Source organism: Sciurus carolinensis, chromosome 14, assembly GCF_902686445.1.
Source record: "Sciurus carolinensis chromosome 14, mSciCar1.2, whole genome shotgun sequence".
NCBI classification, from domain to species: domain Eukaryota; kingdom Metazoa; phylum Chordata; class Mammalia; order Rodentia; family Sciuridae; genus Sciurus; species Sciurus carolinensis.
Window position 1 is genome coordinate 55,129,573 of NC_062226.1, and position 20,776 is coordinate 55,150,348.

Below are 20,776 nucleotides of genomic sequence, written 5' to 3' on the forward strand. Positions count from 1 at the left end.
TAACAAAAGCACAGTTGGAAACCCAAAAAGCCAGTAGAAGTAAATCCAATGGCTAACAGGGTTTACATTGAATGTGTGCAATATAAATCAAGTTCAAATCTGTTTTCCCTTAAGTTTTGATACTTGGAGATGGTATATACTTACCATGGGGGATTTCTTTCCCCTTTATTGTATAAAATAATTTTATTAATAGAAGGAAAAATAATAGCAATGATAATGATTGTTAGACTTCATGTCTTTGTTTTCCTGGTTATCTTTAGACTGTCACTTCTGAATTCTTTCTCTGAATTACTTTTCTTTCCTTGTGAAATGTCTTACACTCTGACAAAACTTTTTTTTTTAATTTATAGTGAGATAATTTTATAAACAAGGCTCTAGGTCACTAAAGACAAAGTTAATAATGAGCAGTGAAACTCTAAACATTCTTGAATAATTTTTTCTTTATATAATATTCACAAGCCACAAGTCTGTATAAATACAGCATTTGCCTCTGATTTCTTAGTTGGAGGCCATATAAGCAGCTTTGAGGGAGTACTTTAAAAAGTGATCTAAAGTTCAGATATGTTACTCCCATTGTTGACTTGACTTTGACCACTTCTGTAAATATTCTTTTTTGTTACCTATCCTTCTCTATCTTTTCACTGAAAAGTTGTTGGACTGTTTGTTGCTTTTAACTTTATTGTGCTCCCAGTATTAGCCTACAGAATTAGTTGTTGCTTAGTAAATCTAGCCCAGCCCTTCTTCAGTATCTCAAAATTATCTTTTTATGTATTTCAGTTTCTTTTGAATGTCCTCCAATGTAATTTTCTCAAATTCTAATATTTGTGTTTTCTTTCCTTCTCCTGTTATTACAAAACTTTGTACTTGGACAGTTTTGCTCTGTAAAGCATTTCAGATGCAACTTGTGTGAAATGCATTATGCAAAATAAAGTTTATTGTATTGTATTCCCAGCCAAACAACATGTAATCTACAGTAATAAAAAATATATCTCATTTTGGGCTCAAAGCATTAATCCAGTTACTGAAAAGAGAATACAAGTGGAGCAAACAAGAGATGAAGATCTTGAGACAGACTCATTGGACTGAATTTCCCCCTCCCCCCCCTTGATGGAAGAATGTTCCAGATTCTAAATTGAGGACTTCATTATTAATGGCATTATTACTGTGTTATGATTGTTACACAAAATTTCCTGTAAGGTACACACTACATACTAAGGTCTGCCATCATTTCCTGTTAAGTTTTTTACCAAGCTTAAAATGAAGCTTTGTGTTTGAAAGTTATAACAAGCCTAGATGAAGATGGTGGTTGTACATTATTTCATTTAGAAAATATAAAAATTCATTTTGTTTTGAAGCTAGGTATTAACTGGAATAGCTATACACCCCTGAGAATGGGGCAGTTGTGCCCTTCCCTGACATTCCTTGTTGTTTAATTCTTTAGAATCTTAATGATTGTTTTTTTTTAAATCCTGAGAGATAAACAGTAGACTTGTTAAGAAAAAAATGAAACTGTAACCAAAATTTTAAAATAAAGTTTTTTTAAAAAAAAAATCTGATTTTTAGAAATTTTTTGTTCTTGTCTATTTTAATTGGTTTATAGTATGGCCTGAACACGAAGCCAAGGTACTAGAAATTAAGATTTCAATTTTAAATGGTTATTTTTGTGATTCATAGTAAAATGGTACCTTTTCATTTTTAAAAGATTTCATAGGTGTCTTGAACAGAATTTTAATCTTGATGCTTGCTTCAAAATTCCTTAAATTACCTGCACTTTGGAGATGTGGGGAACAATTTAAATTGGTCTGTTTTGTTTTTGTAGTGCTGGGGATCAAACCCAGAGAGCCTCACGTAGGCAGTCGCTCTACCATTGAGCTACAACCCCAGCCCTAAATCGGTCTGTTTTAATGTGCTTCTTTTAAAAATAATTGTGATGAAGAATCCATTAAACATTTATAGTATTCTCTTCCCATTGTGGATTGTTTGATCTGAAAATGGGCTTTTACCACATTTCATGTTGGAAAGAAAATTCCACTGTGACAGTTCCAAAATCATTTTGTGATGTCACTAGAAAAACAGATTGTTAGAATTAATTTAGCATATTGAATCTTGCTTATATTTGTACTATTGCTGTGGAACTGGTTCTAAATACTGTAATCAATTCTTTGTGGTCTAAGCTATCAATTTGTTATGAGGACAATTTTTTTACTTTATGTAAATAAAATACATAAGGGATTGTGGGCATTTGGTAATCATAGTCACAAAGTTCCAATGTTTTGAAATATTTGTGTTAACATTTGATAGGCAGAATAAAGATGAAGGAAAGAAGCCAGAAGTTAAGAAAGTGGAGAAGAAGCGAGGTTAGTTATTTCATTTTCTAAGATGTATAAAAGCATACATAGAAAGTTTGTAGACAGTTTTTTGTGATTGGTTTTGTAATCAGCCTCATTCTTTTTTTTTTTTTATTTTTTTAGATGTTGATAGACCTTTATTTTATCCATTTATTTATATGTGGTGCTGAGAATTGAACCAAGTGCCTCACACATGCTAGGCAAGTGCTCTAGCACTGAGCCGCAAACCCAGCCCCAGCCTCATTTTCTTATGTCCTACAATTCCTTCAGATTCCTGATGTATTCCATATAAATAACATTGTATTTTAAGTATAACCAGGTGAACTTGTTCAAGAGTGATCTATATATTTAATGCTTACCATTTGAAGTCAGATTTTTCTCAGAAAGAAGCTAACTATCCCATTTTTGTCAGATTGCTTAATTAGGGTTAAGTGCAAGGTAAGGCAGGTGTTTTAAGGATTGGTGTGTACAGTTCATGGGATGTAGACAGTGGCAAATTTTGTGCTTGTATGCTATTTGTTGCTTTTCTAAACTATATATTAAAAATTGCAGGTAACTTCTTAAGCTACTGTTCATCTATGAAGAGTTTCTTAGTAAAGAATATATATTTTAAGAAGCCACCATTTCTTTCCATTATAAAGCAAACTATACAAAAAATACTGGTTTTGGAAAAACTATTTACTGTTTTTCACATATTTTAATTTATAGAAACATCAATGGATTCTCGACTTCAAAGGATACATGCTGAAATAAAAAATTCTCTCAAAATTGATAATCTTGTAAGTGTTTAACTTCATTTAAAAATATAGTGCTGCTTTTATAGCTTCATTTTTTTCCTCATTGAATTAATTTAAGATAAAAGGGACAGTCATCACTGGTTATTTTGTACTGCCTTGACTTTAAAAAATTCTTCAGAAATAGATTATATATGCTGTGATAATTAACAATTACTATTTTGTCATGAAGGATGTGAACAGATGCATTGAGGCCTTGGATGAACTTGCTTCACTTCAGGTCACAATGCAACAAGCTCAGAAACACACAGAGATGATTACAACCCTGAAAAAAGTAAGTGGTTTCAAGTCATGTAGGTTTTTAACATTTTCACATTACTTCATTAAGAAAACAAAGTGTAAGTAAACAATTAGGGCAACAATTACAAATATATATTTTTTTCTCAGATACGACGATTCAAAGTCAGTCAAGTTATCATGGAAAAGTCTACAATGTTGTATAACAAGTTTAAGAACATGTTTTTGGTTGGTGAAGGAGATTCTGTCATCACACAAGTGTTGAATAAATCTCTTGCTGAACAAAGACAGCATGAGGAAGCGAATAAAACCAAAGATCAAGGGAAGAAAGGGCCAAACAAAAAACTAGAAAAGGAACAAACAGGTACGTACGTATAATAAATCTGAGGCCAGGTTTTTAGAAACCATTTGCCAGGATTCCCTTTTAAAAATGGCTTGCCAAGCTGGGAATGTAGCTCAGTGGTAGAGCACTTGCCTTTGCTTGAGGCCTGGGATCCAGTCACCAGCATAGAATTCATTGGTTGAGGGGGGTATAAAAATGGCTTTGCTACGCAGGCAAAAAAAAAAATACACCTTCATAGTCTGTTAATAAGCTGGAAGTGGCTACTGAAGATGTTTTTATCAATAATGATGCACCACACATCAATAGCCTTGAAATAGCCCAAATGGTTCAAAATCAGGGTGATTGTGGTAACATGGAGAGTGGAGATATTAACACTTCAGAGGACATGGTAAAACTGTGTGATGGACTTGTCAAAGCACTCAAGCATCATGCCTTCAGAACAAGAAACCATGGCAGTTTATAAAGTCAGATTCTAACAAAAACCATAGTTAAGGAGGCAAATGATTGGAGGAATATTTTTAAGCTATCCAGAGGATATCCTTAGAGGACTCATTTCCTAGTCCAACTTCTTTTCACCCACAAAAAACAAAACCAATCTCCAGGGTTCAATAACCTTTTAATCAAAACAGCATCACACTAACCCAGTCATGGTGGTACACACCTGCGATCCCAGCAGCTTGGGAAGCTAAGGCAGGACAATCTCAAGTTCAGGCCAGCCTCAGTAACTTAGCAAGACCGTAAGTAACTTAGTGAGACCCTGTCTCAAAAAATAAGGGCTGGGGACGTGACACAGTGGTTAAGTGCCCCTGGGTTCAATCCCTGATACCCAAAACAAAAAAAAACAAACTAGGTAGAGAGTGAAAGTTGCCGTATTTACAGCTGACATAGGTATTCTGGTTGATGCTACTGTGCTTAGTCAAGCTGAGCACATTATTTTTTCATTGTATTAATGGTATATATATATATATATATATATATATATATATATATATATATATAATATGTATTTCCTGCTTAAGTGCTTATGTGTGAATAAGAAAATGATCGCTTATAACCTATAAATGTAGTCAAGAAAGATGGTCATGCCAAATCACCACAGATATCCACATGGGTGGTACTTTCACTCATTGCATACAAACCGTCTCTCATACAAAATGATAAAAAGTACTACATAAAATTACCTTTAGGCCAAATGTATAAGGTGTTTATAAAATTTAATTCATGTTTAGACTTGGGTCCCATCCCTAGGATATCATACATATTGAAAGTATTCCAAAATCCAAGCATTTTGGGTAAGGAGATATTCAATGTACATGATTATTAAAATTTTTTACCCTAAAAGCTTTCTCCATGCCACTCCTAAAGATTATTTTAAAGCAAATTCAAGACATGCCATTTTACCCATAATAGTTCAGAATGTATCTCAGAAGAAGTCTAAAAGCAATCATAGAACCATTTAGCACCCTCAATTTCATGATAATGAACATCTTAATTGCATCTGTTTAAGGTAAAAACATTTCAAAAGCATTTGGGTATTTTTTGTTTTTGACTCATTAGGGGATGATGTTTCCTTAAAGATTGGCATTAAAGATTGACTCATTAGGGGATGATGTTTCCTTAAAGATTGTAAATATTAGACAGTCATCTCAATTAGGAAATACTACTTTGTATGCTTTTTCATATAAAATTTGATTCACTTTTCTCTAAAAACTAGAATAAGTCATGATAAAGCCATACCACCTAGTCTTAATAGCAACAAATAGAAAAAAAATCATATTAATAATCCAATTATTCCTTTACCCATAAATACATGTAGTAACTGGTTTTCTGTGCCTTAGACACACAAAGGACTTGGGTGATATTACTTGATAGTGAGGTTTATTCCTGTTTTTTTGAAATGGTATCAAACCCCAATCCTGGGGGATGGCTAAATCACAATGTAGTTTAAAACAAAAGACTTAAATATTAGAAACTCAAGGGTTGTTTTTAATTTTTTATTTTAAATCTTTAGATTAAAGTATTATTTTGTATGCTCTAACAAAGTTTTTCCATTGGAATTCTTTTAAAGGTTCAAAGACTCTAAATGGAGGATCTGATGCTCAAGACAATAATCAGCCACAGCATAATGGAGATAGCAATGAAGAAAGCAAAGACAACCATGACGCCAGCAGTAAGAAAAAGTGAGGACATGTTTTAATGGGTCTGTGTGTGTTTTGAGGTGGGGTTTCGTTGTAAATCCTGGCTGGCTTTGAACTCCTGGGCTCAAGTGATCCTCCCGACTCAGTCTCCTGAGTAGCTGGGACTATAGGTGTGCAGAGTAGTGCCTGGGTGTTTTTTTGTTATTCAAGTTTTTAATCACAGTACTGTTCCAGGGTGATTTATATAAGGGGTCATGCTTCTCCCACCCCCCAGTACTAGGGGTAGAACCTAGGGTCACATGCATGCCTAGGTAAGCACTCTACAGTAAGCTATAATGCCAGCAGGGGTTAGAGTTTGATCACTTAATCCCTGAATTCAGTAAGAAAATTGTAAAGGGTCTTGGCCTATACCATTATAGCTCAGTGGTAGAGTACATGCTAAGGCCATGGTTTCAACTCCGCAGTACCAAAATCCCAAAGAAGTTTGCATACAACTAATGTGCTACTGTATTCAAGAAAATGGGGCTAGGTAGGAGTTCTACGAAAAGCCATTTTGCCCTGGACTGTCTACACATTTTTTTGTTTTGTTTTTGGGGTACAGTGCTGGAGATTGAACCTAGGGCTTTGTACATCCTAGGCAAGCGTTTTACCAATACAATGTCTTTCATACTTTCTTCAATTATGAAAATATAGTGCATTAACAATTAGATGTACAAGCATAGATTATTTTATACTATAATCCCACCCTAATTAACTAGCTATGCAACTGTAGTTGTCCAAATTTTTGTTCGTTTGAAGGACGTGGACTCAAGCATTCCTTCAAATTCGGGAATTAAGAGCAATCCTTATCTATGTATATCCTCACCCTACCCTTTCATTAAGATGTCTTCTAATATGTTGGCATCACAGATAGAACATATTCTTTAAAAAGAGAGTCCAGTTTAAAGCTAGAAAAGGCTTCCTGTTTTTATGATGCTTCCCTGAGTTATTGTGCTTGATCTCCATATTACTTTAGGAAGAAGATATAACCGGGCAAATTTTTTTCAACAAAGTTTTTTCTTTTTATCTTTTGGTGATTTAAAAAATGTGCACATTTAATGCCTTCCTTTTTCCTTAGGAGAAAACCCTAATCCCAGTTGTCACACTTGTCTTTCCCCCTTTTTCTTTAGGCCATCTGGTGAAGAGAGAGAGACTGAGATATCTCTGAAGGATTCTACACTAGATAACTAGGTTGACATACCTGGAATATAAAGAACATTTGAAAAGTTTGTAATGGTTTTCCTTTGAAATATTTAGATTGCTAAAAGTTTTAAATTTTTATAAGCATAGGTTTTGATGTCTACAACTTGTTTGAGGGAGATAATCCCTTTATCTTTGTTTATAAGTAATTAAACATTATTGCTATTGTACTTGTGCAGTATTAACAGCTACATTATACAGTAAATGTTGGGGGGTAATCCACTTAGAAATGTTAAACTGCTTTTCCAGACATGGTTGTAGCATATTTTCAATTAGTGTGTGTATGTTAATGTGTAATTGGTAGTAAAACAGTTACATTTTTTAAAATTGCTACTTGTATAAATCCTCTTTTCCCAAATACTGTGGGTTTTGTGCATAGTTTTTACAAATCTTGGACTTAACAGACTGTCTTTTCACTGTTTGTGGGTTTTGTAGAAGTTGAGCATTTTTATGGTTGATAAAATGTTACTTCTATACAAGTACTCACTCCCACCTTTTTATCAAAAGTTAATTTTAATCTCAGACTAAATTGTGCTCCATTATCCTGCTTTTTTTCCCAGCGTCACCTGTATTCCTTTTTATCCAATCGACTTCAAACTGATGAGGTTCAACTTAACTTTTGAAGATAGTTTTATGGCTGGGAATTCAGTGAAGGCATATAACTCCTGCAGAGAACAGACTGGGTATATATAGTACTGAATCTGATTTTAGAGTTCAACCATCTAAGATCCTTTAAAGGGCACTCGTAACTAAAACTAAAAATGTTTATTTTTGAGAAATGTCTTAAGTCACATTCATTAAGGAAGTCACAAAGTAGTATTTTTTTAATTGGAAAGTCAATCCATGATGCTTATGTGGTAAATATAAATGCTATATAAAGAAACCTATTTGAAAATGTGGCTATATTAGAAGGGAATTTGTATTTTCATTTCTATATCATATATGTAACAGGGTTACAAAAAATAGAAATATTAGTTGCTCCAAGTAGTACTTTGATAAATCTGTATTTTGATGTTTATGGGCTAAATCAGGATGAACCAATGTTAACACAAAATTTAATGGTCTGTTAACTAAAGGATAGCATTTCTAAGATATTTTAAATATTAGGTCAGTTGGTGGTTTTCAATAGGTAGGTAGATAGGTTTTGAAACTATATGAATATGGGAAAATGACTTAGTACTAGTGTTTGTAACATGCGTTGTAAGTTTTGATCTCTTGATAATTATTTTTGTCTCTACATAAAAATTTGAATTATTTGGATAATTGAATTTTTGCTTTTTAGAAGTCTTACAATGGAGCTAAGACTCACTGTTTTGAGGGAACTCTTATTACATTATATATACCAGTCATCTGTTTTGTCCTAACAGTTTTAACTTAGATTTATTCTAGTTAAGCCATAAGTGTCAAATGTGTAAACTTGTTTTGATTAAAGAATTTTTCTATCAAACTCTTATTAGTAAATTACTTCTTTGCTGTTTTAAAAGAGCTTAAGGAAATAATTTTTTAGTTATCTGGTTATTGATGCTGTTTGGGGGCATAGTGTTAACTAAACAGTAAGCACAAAATGATAAAGGAAATATTTTTTTGTTCATCCTCTTCCCTTTTTTCTTGTGACCCAACAGATTTATAGTTTTACCAAGAAGTCACAGAATATTGAATTTCTGGAGATCCTAGCAGCATTCTGATTATTTATTTCTCTGCTTGCATAGGCTGACCTTGCTCTAACCAGTTAACCTTTGAAATTAACCTTAAAATTTGTCATAGGCTAATTCATAGATAACTGCCACTCTCAGGACTCAAAAAAAAAAGTTCTCAAAATTATCAAGGGCCTTAAGGCAAATTGGCTCAATTTATTTTGCTATGTTTGGTTTAAATTCCATAGCTATGAGATAATTTTCAATGAGGTAGCTAGGCACCTGCCTCCTTCCCAAAAAAGTATGTATGATATCTGACTAATACCTTTTGTGCTATTCGATCTCTGGATAACATTTGGAAGAGTACGAATTGATTGCTGAGGTTTTCTCAGCTGCTTGGAGAAATCTCAGCTATACCACCTGAGTCAGAACCTGACTGGGAGTTTGTATATGTGAATTATTTGATCAGAGTATCTTAAGGCTTTTATAATTGCTATTGTATCTAGTGAGATACAATACTAAAAATGTTCCTACCCATACCCACTTACCTGGTTAAAGATGTCAGGTCAAGACGAAGTTTGCTGTCTAATGTTGACAAGAACAAAGGCTGCTTTTGTAGTTCTGTGAGGACTTTACTAACAAGTTTTGTTCCATTGATTAAAGGTTGAACTATTAGAAATAGTGAACACATCTATAAATCCTTAAGAAATGAATAAGCTACTAACAGGTAGAAATTTATGTTTATATTTGTCTTTTATAATTCTCCCAACTCTAATGACTGACCTTTCCCCCAGTAAAATTGCAGTTTCAAAATCCTTAAAGGAATGTGAAGCAGGTGAAAGATATTAAAAGAAATAGTTAACTGCTTTTCTGTGTAGTGATATTTTGCATTCATCTTCCATTATGTTAGAATTTAGTTCATGACATTTTCTTATTTGCTTTTCTCCATTGACGTATGTAATTCATGGTGTGCAAAGTGTGGTGTGTTTAACAACTTGAAATAGGTTTAAAGATTGTTTTGGATTTGGGAATTTTTTTTTTTTTTAAACTTGAATTTGGGTTTTCCACCTAACCGATAAGTAACACTGGCAAATTGTGCTTTAACCTGGTTCCTGTTAGTTTCACCAGGAAACAATAATAGAAACTTATCCGAATCTTTGGGTAAGTTAGAGAACTATCAGAATAACATTCTTAATAAATGATAAAACAAGAATTCTAGGACAGTACTGCTTTAACTGATGCTTATCTACCAAAATAAATCGGCATCACACATGGATTAATGCATTATGATAATTGCTGGCATTTGTTATTGTGAAGAGTATGAAATGAAAATCAATCAAAGCAAACAGACCCTTAAGAAATGCAGTATTAAAAGTAAAATAATATTTACCTGTGAACTTTTAAGAAGTGGGTAAATCACTCATTTATCTTAAATCTATGATTTTTCAGCAGAATTTCTATCTGTTCAATGTTACTGGCACCACTGGATGCAGGAAAGTAAAAATTTAGGCACAATGTAAGGCAGCCATGGAGGGGCCTCTTAGTTATGCTGATCCTCTTCTGATTGAATCAGTGAATGAAAACACCTCTAGGCATACCAGAAACAGGTACTTGTCATCGCCAAAACAACTGACTTAATATTGTGTATGTGGCATTAAGTCCATGGATCATACTTCACTGTCAATCTTTGAAACAGGCTTCATCAGTTTTTAACTTATATGGTAAATGTTTTTTCTCAGCCATCCAGAGAAATGTGCAATTCAGCTGAATTTAAATATAACCTAGGAGAGAGAAAGTGAAACTTAAATATCTATTTTATAGCATTCCTTAAAGTCTTAAACAATGTAAAATTTTCCAATGAAAAAAGTTTCCAGAAAATACTCTGATCAGGAAACTTTAGTTTCAGTTTCAAGCTAGGTATACGGTGCCCTCCTATAATCCCAGCCACTTGGGAGAGAGACTGAGGATGGAGGATCAAGAGTTCAAATTTGGTAGCCTGGGCAACATAGCAAAACACTACCTCAAAAACAAAACAAAAAAATTTTCCTCTAATTCATAGGACTAGGTGAATGGCGTAGCTGGGTTAGAAAACCATATTTCCTTCTTTTTGAGGATACTGTTACATACTATTATTATTGCTCATGAATAAGTAAGAGCTATCAATCCATTGGGTCTTGATCTTTCCCTGTCCCCATGGTAATACCAAATCTATTGTTTTCTTTCAATCATAATATTAAATTGATATTTTAAAAATCAGCCTTTTTGCTATATATAAAATTTCAAGAAGTGAGGCTTCATTTTAAATACTGTGAAGGTATGTGTACATACTTGAGCTTTTTACATTCATTGTTCATGTATCTAGGAAGTCTCACAAAGAATGTATGCTTACTAATATCAAGATAAAAGTTAACATTACAAGAGGCCACTGTAAGATTAAATTACACAATAGTTATTCTTAATCTTGTATTATTCACAAAATAATTACTCTTTGTTTTTAACTTCTCCCTAATTTTTATTACAGATATTTAAAGGATCTTTACCTTGGAAGCCTCATGGTAGAAGGTGTAGCAATCACATTCTTCAAAGAATTTTCAAAACATTCCACCGCTTGATGTATCATTGATTCTATCATTAGCAAAAAAACACTCAGGATACAGAATGAATAGGCAAGCCATGGATTGGGAGAAAAGAATCAGAATTTGTGTATGTGACAAAAGATAAGATAACCCACTTAAAATGAGTAAAAAAAGCACTAAATAAAAAAATATACTCTGGAATAAATACTAAGTGAAATAATTTAATATATTTCTAAACATTTGGACCTTTTTTCAATTAAAGGTTCCAGGATCAACATAAGGATAAGCAAGGAATTCCCCCAGTTTGTTGCCTTCTGAATCGTAGTGGAGCATTCGGAAGCAAACATCACAAAAGAAACATGGGTCCTCTGGTGCAAAGCTGTCATTGTTCGTCACCCATCTGTAGTTTTTAAAAAAAAAGACGTATGTCATTATAAATCAAGTTTTTCACACCTCAGCATGCTGTAACTTTATGACCTGTAGTAATATGTAAACAACATTCCCACTATTATCAGCCCACATTATTATGCTATTTAAATCAAAGAGGCATTATCTAACATTAATGCTGCTTGTTCTGTAAAACGTCTTTTAAAGGTAAGTAGAGAACACTATAAATCTAAAAATGTACACCCAAAAGCATACATTTGCCATGACATATAACCTGTCCTCCAGGTAATTTGTGGACATGTTCCATTTCTTCTAAAAGGCAATCTTGGGGGGGGGGGGACATACAAATGCTATGGACCTGATAAAGTTTTTACAAATTTCATTTTTTAACATGTATATTTGCACATATTTGCAGGTACAGTATAATCAACATCTATGTGATATCTTGAACACTTTGGAAACTTCAGACTCTTCCAGTTATGTTGAAATATATCAAACTGTTGTAGACTGTAGTTACATTATTATGCTATGGAAAAATATGGAATTTGTCTATTGTGCCACCTGTACTGTTCTAATTTTAGTATGTGTGCTTCTAAAAACAATTCCTTTTTTTGACTGGTAAATTAGTACTCTTTAATTTGAAAACAAATGTTTTACTCTAGAAATGAGGATTAAAATATTCTAGGTTGTGCACAAAAGGGAATATGTGCAATATTATTTAACTGAGATTGTTTTGGGCTTGAGAATGTTGTTAACTGTTCACAATTAGACTTTGCAGTCATTGAAGTCTGCATTTCACGGATGTTTGCTTTTAGTAATCCCCTGATTTTCACTTTGATCTGATCAACTGATTTATGTTGTTTCCTACTGATCCTTTAAAAGTATATTGTGGTTGGGAACCCCAAACAAACTTAAGGTACTAAATTCTTGGTATGCTGAGTAGTTTCCAAATTCTTTTTATTGTGACCTACAGCAAGAAACACCTTGTAAACTAAACATGCAGAGAATCCCATAAAGCAAAAACTTTTTAAGAAAACCCTATTTTTATCTCACTGCATATGTATATGTGACATTTTTTAACATGGTATTTTTTTTCATTGAGGAAAAACTGGTATGAAGCTTATTTTTTAAACTATAAGCAAAAGGCAGCATAGTTTCAAGCCTGAAGCCCAACCCACCCCTGCACTTACACATATTACATAAGTTCCTTGTATAAAAAACACTCGTTTGCTAGAAATGCATGTTTAGCATATGGGAGGCCCTGGGTTCAATCTCGAATACAAAACAAACTAACTGGTTTTGCAGCAACACCCTAACTAAATAAAATCCTTTATTTACAATTCAAAGTGTACAAATCCTTTGATCCAAAATGGAAAACGCCAAAATTAAAAAGTACTTAAGTATTAAAAACCAATACTTCTCAAAGGAAAAGAAGAAATATGTATCACTCACCTAGCTGTGTACATTTTACAAACAAAACATTTTCTGGTCCACAGCCAGTGCTTCTTGGTAAGAAGGGGATAAAGTGTTTTATCCAGGCAGTCATCATGATGTACAAGCCTGTTTATTGGAAAATAAATGACAGAGTGCAAGTTTTCATTTTATCTGTATTTTATCTGTTCTCAATATTAGAAACATAGTAGATAGATTTTTCCAATTTTTAAAAGATTTAGGTAAACTTGTTTTATCAGGTTTGACTAAATTGTGTTCAACAAAATACTCCCAGTTTGACAAGAGGGGGACCATTAAAACTGGCAGCTAGGACACTACTGCTATTACAGTGTTGGCAAAGTTAACTGTCATTGCAATGCAAAGGGAGAAGGGAGGGGGTCTGTCACCCACTTCAGAGAGCACTTTGATTAATAAGCCAAGTGTTTTTTCCTATGAGTTCCCTTTATACCAATAGGTACTGCAACCCTCTTGGAGCTATTGTACACAGCATCTCTTAAATGTATTCCATCCTAATTCTTGTTCTGCTTAATACTTAGTACCTACCTTTTAATGGAACATAGTTTAAGCAACTACTACTGATACTTTAAGTAAATTAACTGCTTGTTATCACAGTCTGTGTTTATTGTTGTCTCCATTAAAATTTCAAATCTCATTCGTGGTATATGGTGGCATGAGTCAGTGGCATTTTAGTTTTAGGTGTCAGAACTATGAACTCTACTCAGACACTAATCAGCTACATGGCTCTGGGTAAATGCCTTAAATGTTAATGAACCAATTCATAAATGTCTAAAATTTGATTTGTTTTTATAAAAAAGGTTATCAAATAAGGAAACTAAGACCATCAGAATAGTGGATCATCTTCCATCTTTTTCTTTCTTTTTTTTTTTTTAGACAGTGCTGGGGTTGAACCCAGCCTCCCACACATGCTAGTAAGTGATCTACCACAGAGCCCCTTTCCATTGTTTGTCATGAGGCAAGCACATTCCCCCCTTACTTGAATGGAAGAGCAGGCAGAGTGGCTTATAAATTACCGAAGACAAATGAACTATAGTTTTAAAGGTCAAATAAATTCGAGGTTCTCTTCTGGTTCTTGCCTCACCCACCATTATTCTTCCCAAGGGAAAATGTTTTCCATTCTAATTAAAAAAAAAAAAAAATTACCTTCTCCATTTTTTGCTGCAATTTATAAATATTTAAATTCACCTAAATCATACAATTTACTCCTGTGTGTATTTTGTTGTCTAACTACCAAATCTCTCATTTTCATATGCTTAATTTGCAATGTACATGTCACTAACTTGGTTTTCTATTTTATGACTGAACAGGAACAACATATCCAGCTGGGTTAAACACCAAAAGGAAGTTCCTTGGGTTTATTTTTCTCCATGAATCTTGATCTACTGTATTGGATTTCACTTTTCCATTCTAAGAATTCTCTGTCTTATCAGGTTTTGCATCCCACATCTTTATCATGACTATTTATGAAGTACTTCCTGAGAATGATTAACAGGGTTATAAAATTTTGGAGACTGATCACTAAGACCCAAAAGGAGAAGGAGGGCTTTATAGAAAGCATCAATTCCTGTTATTGGTATAATAAAAACAGGTGTATCACTGTTCCATGAAAAACTAAGTGGTCTCAGAAGGACTTACTGTTACATATTGGTCCTTCTTAAATGGAGATTTCCTAAATGAGGAAATGAATAGCCTTAGGAGGAATAGAGATTTTTAGCTATACAAAATATTAGATGAATTCCAAAATTTCAGACTACTTGGCAATTTAAATTCACAATTTAAATCCTTATCAAGGTATTTAAGACTTCACATTCATCAACTATTAAAATTACCCCTCTCTCTGGTTCTGTTTTTTGTTTTGGTACCAGGGATTGGACCTACGGTGCTTAACCACTGACCACATCCCCAGCCCTTTTTTACATTTTATTAGAGACAGGGTCTTAGATTTCAGGTTTGATTCCCCAGCACCACAAGGGGGAAATAAAAAGAAAAATGGAAACCTAGGAATATCCACATAGTTGCAAAACGTATAAAGCAAAGGGCCTACATGATACACAAAATGGATGAAAACACCTACTTTATATACAAATGAAGAAACATAAGAATTTACAGATTTTTAAACATGTAATAAGTATATCTTACAGATTAAGATGCAAATGGACACAAAGAATTAGGTGCTGCATGGAAAAATGAGACATTTTTGCTGTTCCCAAGCCAAACTGCAATGATGATTCCTTTTATTTAAATAAAAAAAAAAAACTACTTGTGGGCTGGGGATATAGCTCAGTTGGTAGAGTGCTTGCCTTGCATACACAAGGCCCTGGGTTCAATCCCCAGCACTGCCAAAAAAAAAAAAAAAAACCCAAACCAAAAAAACCTACTTGAAATAAAGAGAAGGAAAATTGAGTAACAAAATGTTCTGAGTGCTGCCACCTACCTTATATCCGTAATGACAACAACATGTTCACAGTCTCCCTGGTGACAATATAAGTAAGGAAAACCCAGCTTAATATTCAGGTCATTGAAGGTGAAATCTTCCATTCTAGCAGTCTGAAACTTTCCATATCCTCTATCATGGGACTCCGACCACTCAATGATAGTTCTGAGGGGTAAAAAGGCCACAATTTATCACTGCTCCACAGAAACATTAAAGTGACAAGAAAGGTTTAGTAGTTGCAAAATTTCACATCAGCTGGCTCCCCCAATTAATTGGACAATGCCACCTTGACAAGAAGACCATATTGGTTTATATATTCTGGAATCAAACACTGAATTTTCTTCATCTGTTAGAGCATCAGTTCTCAAATGTCTCTGAGGTCAAAATCATACTGTGCCCATTCCATCTCTTATCCTCAAAACTGGCCTATTTACTGGAAGCTGGGTGACACATATCACTTAAGCTTGAAATGCAAAATATGTAGCAATGCTATTCTTACTTTATTTTGGATGACATTTTTCACAAAAATGTTGGTAACAAGATAAAATACTTTAAATATTTTATTTCATAATTTCTAATACAATAAATACAGCTATAACCCATAAGTAATAGCTCTTTGGAGAAACCTAAATTATTTACCCTATTACGGAGAGCTGAGACCAAGTTTGAGAACAAATATATCAGACCAGACTGTAAGTCAAGTACAGTGGTACACACCTGTAGTCTCAGCTAATGGGAAGGCTGAGGCAGACCACAAGTTTGAGGCTGGCCTTAGCAACTTAGCAAGATTGTCTCAAAAATGAAAAAGGCTGGGGACAGAGCTTAGTGGCAGAACACTCTGGGTTTGATTCCCTGTACCATAAAAAAGTAGGAAAGGCAGGGGCTACAAAGCAAGCATTTATATTAACTGCTCAGAAAAAAAATGCAAATATGTATGTTCTTACCATGAGGCCACTGATAGTGGAATATGATCTATTTAAAATGGTACTAGAGGTGGATTTTTATGTTATATACCAAAACACCATTATATATTCATTCACCTAAGACAAACGCATGTACTGAACAAGCAGAAGAAATAGTTTAAAAATAAAGACCAGAGATTAATCTTAGTGGGACCTAAATTTCTTAGATACATGTAATTTCAATATGAAATTCACAAAAGTCCTTGGCAAAGATCCTTAACAGACCAATAACAGGATTTGTGGAGCTATCATTACTTTTAGAACTAGAAATAGGAAAGACTTAGAGATGATTTTTAGAAACTATACCTGCTCAAATCTCTGCATTCCGGGTATCTTTTATCATTGTAGAATGTTCCCTCAAAATAAAAGAAGGCTGATTTGTATAGGTCCTACAAGAAAACAAATGGTATTGAGAGAAAGCCTACTCTTAATTATGCAATTGCTCTAAGCATTTAAAATTTATATAGCATAAAATCACATATATTATAGCAACTTCATGAAACTTTAAAGATAGACTCAGGTCATAAATTTGTCTAAAATTTAATAGGAACCTACTATATAAAAAGTGCTATGTTAGCTTTCAAGGCTTTTTCAATTTTACCCTATTGCCAGAGGTGGTTTTTTTTTTATCTTTTGGTACCGGGGATTGGACTGGTACTGAACCACTGAACTATATCCCCAGTCCTTTTTGTTTCTGATTTTGAGACAGGGTCTTGCTGAGCTGCTTAGGGCTCACTAAGTTGCTGAGAATGCCTTTGAACTTGCAATCTTTTTGCCTCCACCTCCAGAGTTGCTGGGATTTCTATTTTTCAAATAATCTTGCCCTGGGCACCACAGTAGTAGGCACAATCAGTCTGAATCTTTTGATAGTTAACTTTCACTCTACCAGACTTTCCACCAATCAGTCCTTATTAATAGAATCACAAAAACATCAAAGACCATTAAATGGGTACCTCTGAGAATGGGGCCCAGGTCATAAGTATTTTATAAACCTTTCTAGGAAAAATATGCAACCAGATTTGTCCTTTATCTATACTTAGAAAAAGACCCCTGATTGAGGAACAGAGGACCTGAGTTTTTTTCCTTAACCTGTCACTTACTAGCTTTGTGATTCTAGGTACATAATAATCTTTCCACAGACTTCAGCTTCCTCACCTGTAAAGTGAGAATAATACTGTCTCCTAGGGTATTTTACAAGGACTGCAGTGAGAATCAAAAGCAAGAGTAAGTTTCAGATATTAAAATAGCTTTACCCTAATACTACAATTTCTCTTCTTTGTAGCTTTGATCTTTCCTTCTTAAATATCTTTACTCCCCCATTTATACATCATCTTACATTGGTGTCAGACACTCCTGCAAGACTGGTTGTGCTGTTTCACCTTGGGCAGGCCACTAAATCTCACTGACCCTGTTTCTTCTTGTAAAGAGGAGTAAAGCCATCACATTCCTCACAGGTTGTTGTGGAGATAAAAAGACAGAATGTACTTAATGCCATTTCTGTCTGCTACAACACCAAATTATTACTTAGTACACTTGTAAAACCCTCAAAGTGGGAAACTAGGGTCTAAAATAAAAATTCTTTCTGACAGAATAACTTGTTTTATTTTGGAAGCAAAGTGTAATGAGTGTCCACTTCATGCTTTGAACATAACCCTTGCTGCTGCTCTGCCACTTTTTTTTTCCCCCTTTCTCTCTTCCTCTCTCCCTCCCTAACCCTGGTGGAAAGCAAGATTACCCTTCTTCCCAGCCTAGGCCAAGGTATCTGTTCTTAAACACACACACCACAGGAATAAAGTAATTCAGACTTCAGGATGGCACCAGAAGACTTAAGGCATGGCTAGCTCTCAAGTCTACAAGTGAATCATGACCCCTAACAAGGAAAAGCTGAAATGTAGCCTTTAAACCACCTCTTTCAAAGCCCTCTGGTTTCCCCTGTGATTTCAAAATCACAGACTCTGTTAGCAAAGCAATAAAACTTTCCTTGTCCTCATTATTGGATTGGCATTTGGGGACAAGGACTGAGCTTCTGGTAACAAGTTTGGTGCATATAAAATTTTGCTCATTACAAAATACTTATAAACAAGTTCATCTTAAGTGATTTAAGTCACTTAAAGCCTACTGACATAATTAATTACGAGGCACACATCTATAATCCCAGCTACCAGATCACAAATTCAAGGCTAGCCTGAGAGAATTAACGAATGAGTCCCCGTTTCAAAATAAAAACTTTTAAAAGGGCTGGAGTAAGTTGCATAACATGCTTGCATAACATGCATGAGGCCCTGGGTTCCATACCCAGCACAGGGGGCGAGGGGGTTGGGGGACACAAAAACGTCACTTACTATTAATCTAACGTAACCTAAGTCTGTGGTTACTATTTTCATTTTAGAAAGTAACTATCACTAGTATGGTCATTTGACAAAGTCATTTCTTATATGTAATTTCAGGTCATCTATTAGTAGTTTACTTGCTTGAAAACATTCAAATCAGCTACATTAGAACTTCAGAGATATTCTTATAATCTGTTGTGAGGGAAATGGTCCTAGAAAAGAAGTGCCGAAGAAGCACAGACCTTATCTTGAGACAGGGTCTTGCAAAGCTGCCTACGCTGGCCTCAAACTTGTTATCCTCTTGCCTCAAGCCTCTCATGTTGCTGCAATTACAGTTGTGCATCAGTGCATTTGGCTACTGGCACTGATGTTATTTATTTAACCTATTTTATTCTTGAACTATTATGGATCAAAAACAAACAGCAAAGCTTATTACATTTTAAGGCTTTAAAAGAGATTAATGACAATGACCAAACTCTCCTAGCTAGTCCCATCACATAAGAAATTAATCAAATATTTTATTTAAAAAATATTTATTGGTTGGAATAAAAATTCTTATTTCCTCAGCTACAAAAGCTATAGCTTCCTAATTTGTTCCACAGTTGCCAGTGGAATATATGCCAAATATATCCCTGTCACTGACAGCTTGAGAACTCCATTATTCTCAATTTTTTTTGGTGTTACATTACCATGGGATGAACACATAAAATAATTCTGTCAAGACACTGAGAACTACTGAAGGTGAGTAATGGGTACATAAGGGTTCTTTATACTATTTCATGTTGGTATGTTTAAAACTTTCCAACAAAAACCTTAAAAACTCCATAAAATACAAATGCCAGTCAACAAAATAAAAAAGCATTAGCAAAATCTCATTTATAAGCATTCACCTTTCTAAAATATAGCTGAAGAACCAGAAGTAAACAAAACAGGTCTCTGAACAGATTCCATGAGGTCCATGTACTAGAAGTCTTCTGAAGTATTCTACTCAGCATTGCTTAAGATCTCACTCATGGACTGAGTAAACAAAAGGGGAGAGAAAGACATCTAAAACCAGGCACAATCCCAGCAACAGGACAAACACCAGCAAGGACCAACTCCAAAGGTCTTATATGTTAAACTAAGAAAGAAGAAAGAACGTGGGGCACTGAAGGAGAAATGACAGGGATCTGCCTCAGCTTCCACTGCTGCTTACTGAACTAGGGTGACTCATAACAGTACTCTGAACTCTTCCTTACCTGTAAAATAGTGGTAATTCTCATATACTTAGCTCAATAAAAGAATTTATTATCTTACCAGATGGAAGAAGCAGAAACAATACAGCAGTAGATGTGTAAATACTTTTAAACAGAACCATAGGTCATTTAGCCCCTGCTTAGAAAACAAGGCATTCGCACCAATGTACAAACTATAAATTGACTAAGCCTGGTTGCAAACAATCTCCATGGTTTCATGGAGATTAAAACTGATTCCCAGATCTGACTCAAACTACTCTGTGTATTGATGACAAGGTTGAAATGACAAGGATGAATTCAGATTTTTCTTGTTAAATTGATTTTATCACTTTGTATTTACACTTTGTGAAGGAAAGATTAAGAAACTCTGAAGAAGATTTGCTTCTTGCTTCTCCTTTGAACAAAAGATAAATCTCATATTTCCTGGTATGCACAATCTTGAAATTCCACTTATTCTCATTTTGATTACCTCTAAAAGCACTGAAATGGCAGCACTGAAGAACCGAAATATCTTCAAAAAATTTCAACATAACTCAAAAATATTTTAAGTTTAATCTGTAACGAGACATGATGCTAGTCTCCATGTCAGTCACTGAAAAGACTGGAAGACAGCCAGTGTGTGGGTCAGATCGACACACACCAAACCCGC

At 34.3% G+C, this 20,776-nt stretch overlaps 2 protein-coding genes across 5 annotated transcripts in view; one reads left to right on the plus strand and one right to left on the minus strand.

Annotated features, from left to right (window-relative positions):
• Psip1 (PC4 and SRSF1 interacting protein 1) overlaps positions 1 to 8,004 on the plus strand; it is a 45,928-nt gene extending 37,924 nt beyond the window's left edge. Inside the window, exons 11-16 of one of the 4 annotated variants that reach the window (XM_047525802.1) lie at positions 2,302 to 2,357; positions 3,057 to 3,127; positions 3,315 to 3,416; positions 3,530 to 3,743; positions 5,791 to 5,902; positions 7,030 to 8,004. In XM_047525802.1, the coding sequence (XP_047381758.1) occupies positions 2,302 to 2,357; positions 3,057 to 3,127; positions 3,315 to 3,416; positions 3,530 to 3,743; positions 5,791 to 5,902; positions 7,030 to 7,090 (616 nt within the window). In that variant the 3' untranslated portion in view covers positions 7,091 to 8,004. Of the gene's footprint in view, positions 1 to 872; positions 1,554 to 2,301; positions 2,358 to 3,056; positions 3,128 to 3,314; positions 3,417 to 3,529; positions 3,744 to 5,790; positions 5,903 to 7,029 lie in introns of those variants that run through there. The other 3 variants (XM_047525805.1, XM_047525804.1, XM_047525803.1) reach the window with 3 other exon arrangements.
• A 3,510-nt stretch (positions 8,005 to 11,514) lies between these two features.
• Snapc3 (small nuclear RNA activating complex polypeptide 3) overlaps positions 11,515 to 20,776 on the minus strand; it is a 32,431-nt gene continuing 23,169 nt past the window's right edge. The window contains exons 6-9 of the mRNA XM_047525806.1: positions 16,869 to 16,951; positions 15,601 to 15,765; positions 13,149 to 13,256; positions 11,515 to 11,709 (exon numbers count right to left, since the gene is read on the minus strand). Coding sequence (XP_047381762.1) covers positions 11,562 to 11,709; positions 13,149 to 13,256; positions 15,601 to 15,765; positions 16,869 to 16,951 — 504 coding nt within the window. The 3' untranslated portion in view covers positions 11,515 to 11,561. The remainder of the gene's footprint in view (positions 11,710 to 13,148; positions 13,257 to 15,600; positions 15,766 to 16,868; positions 16,952 to 20,776) is intronic.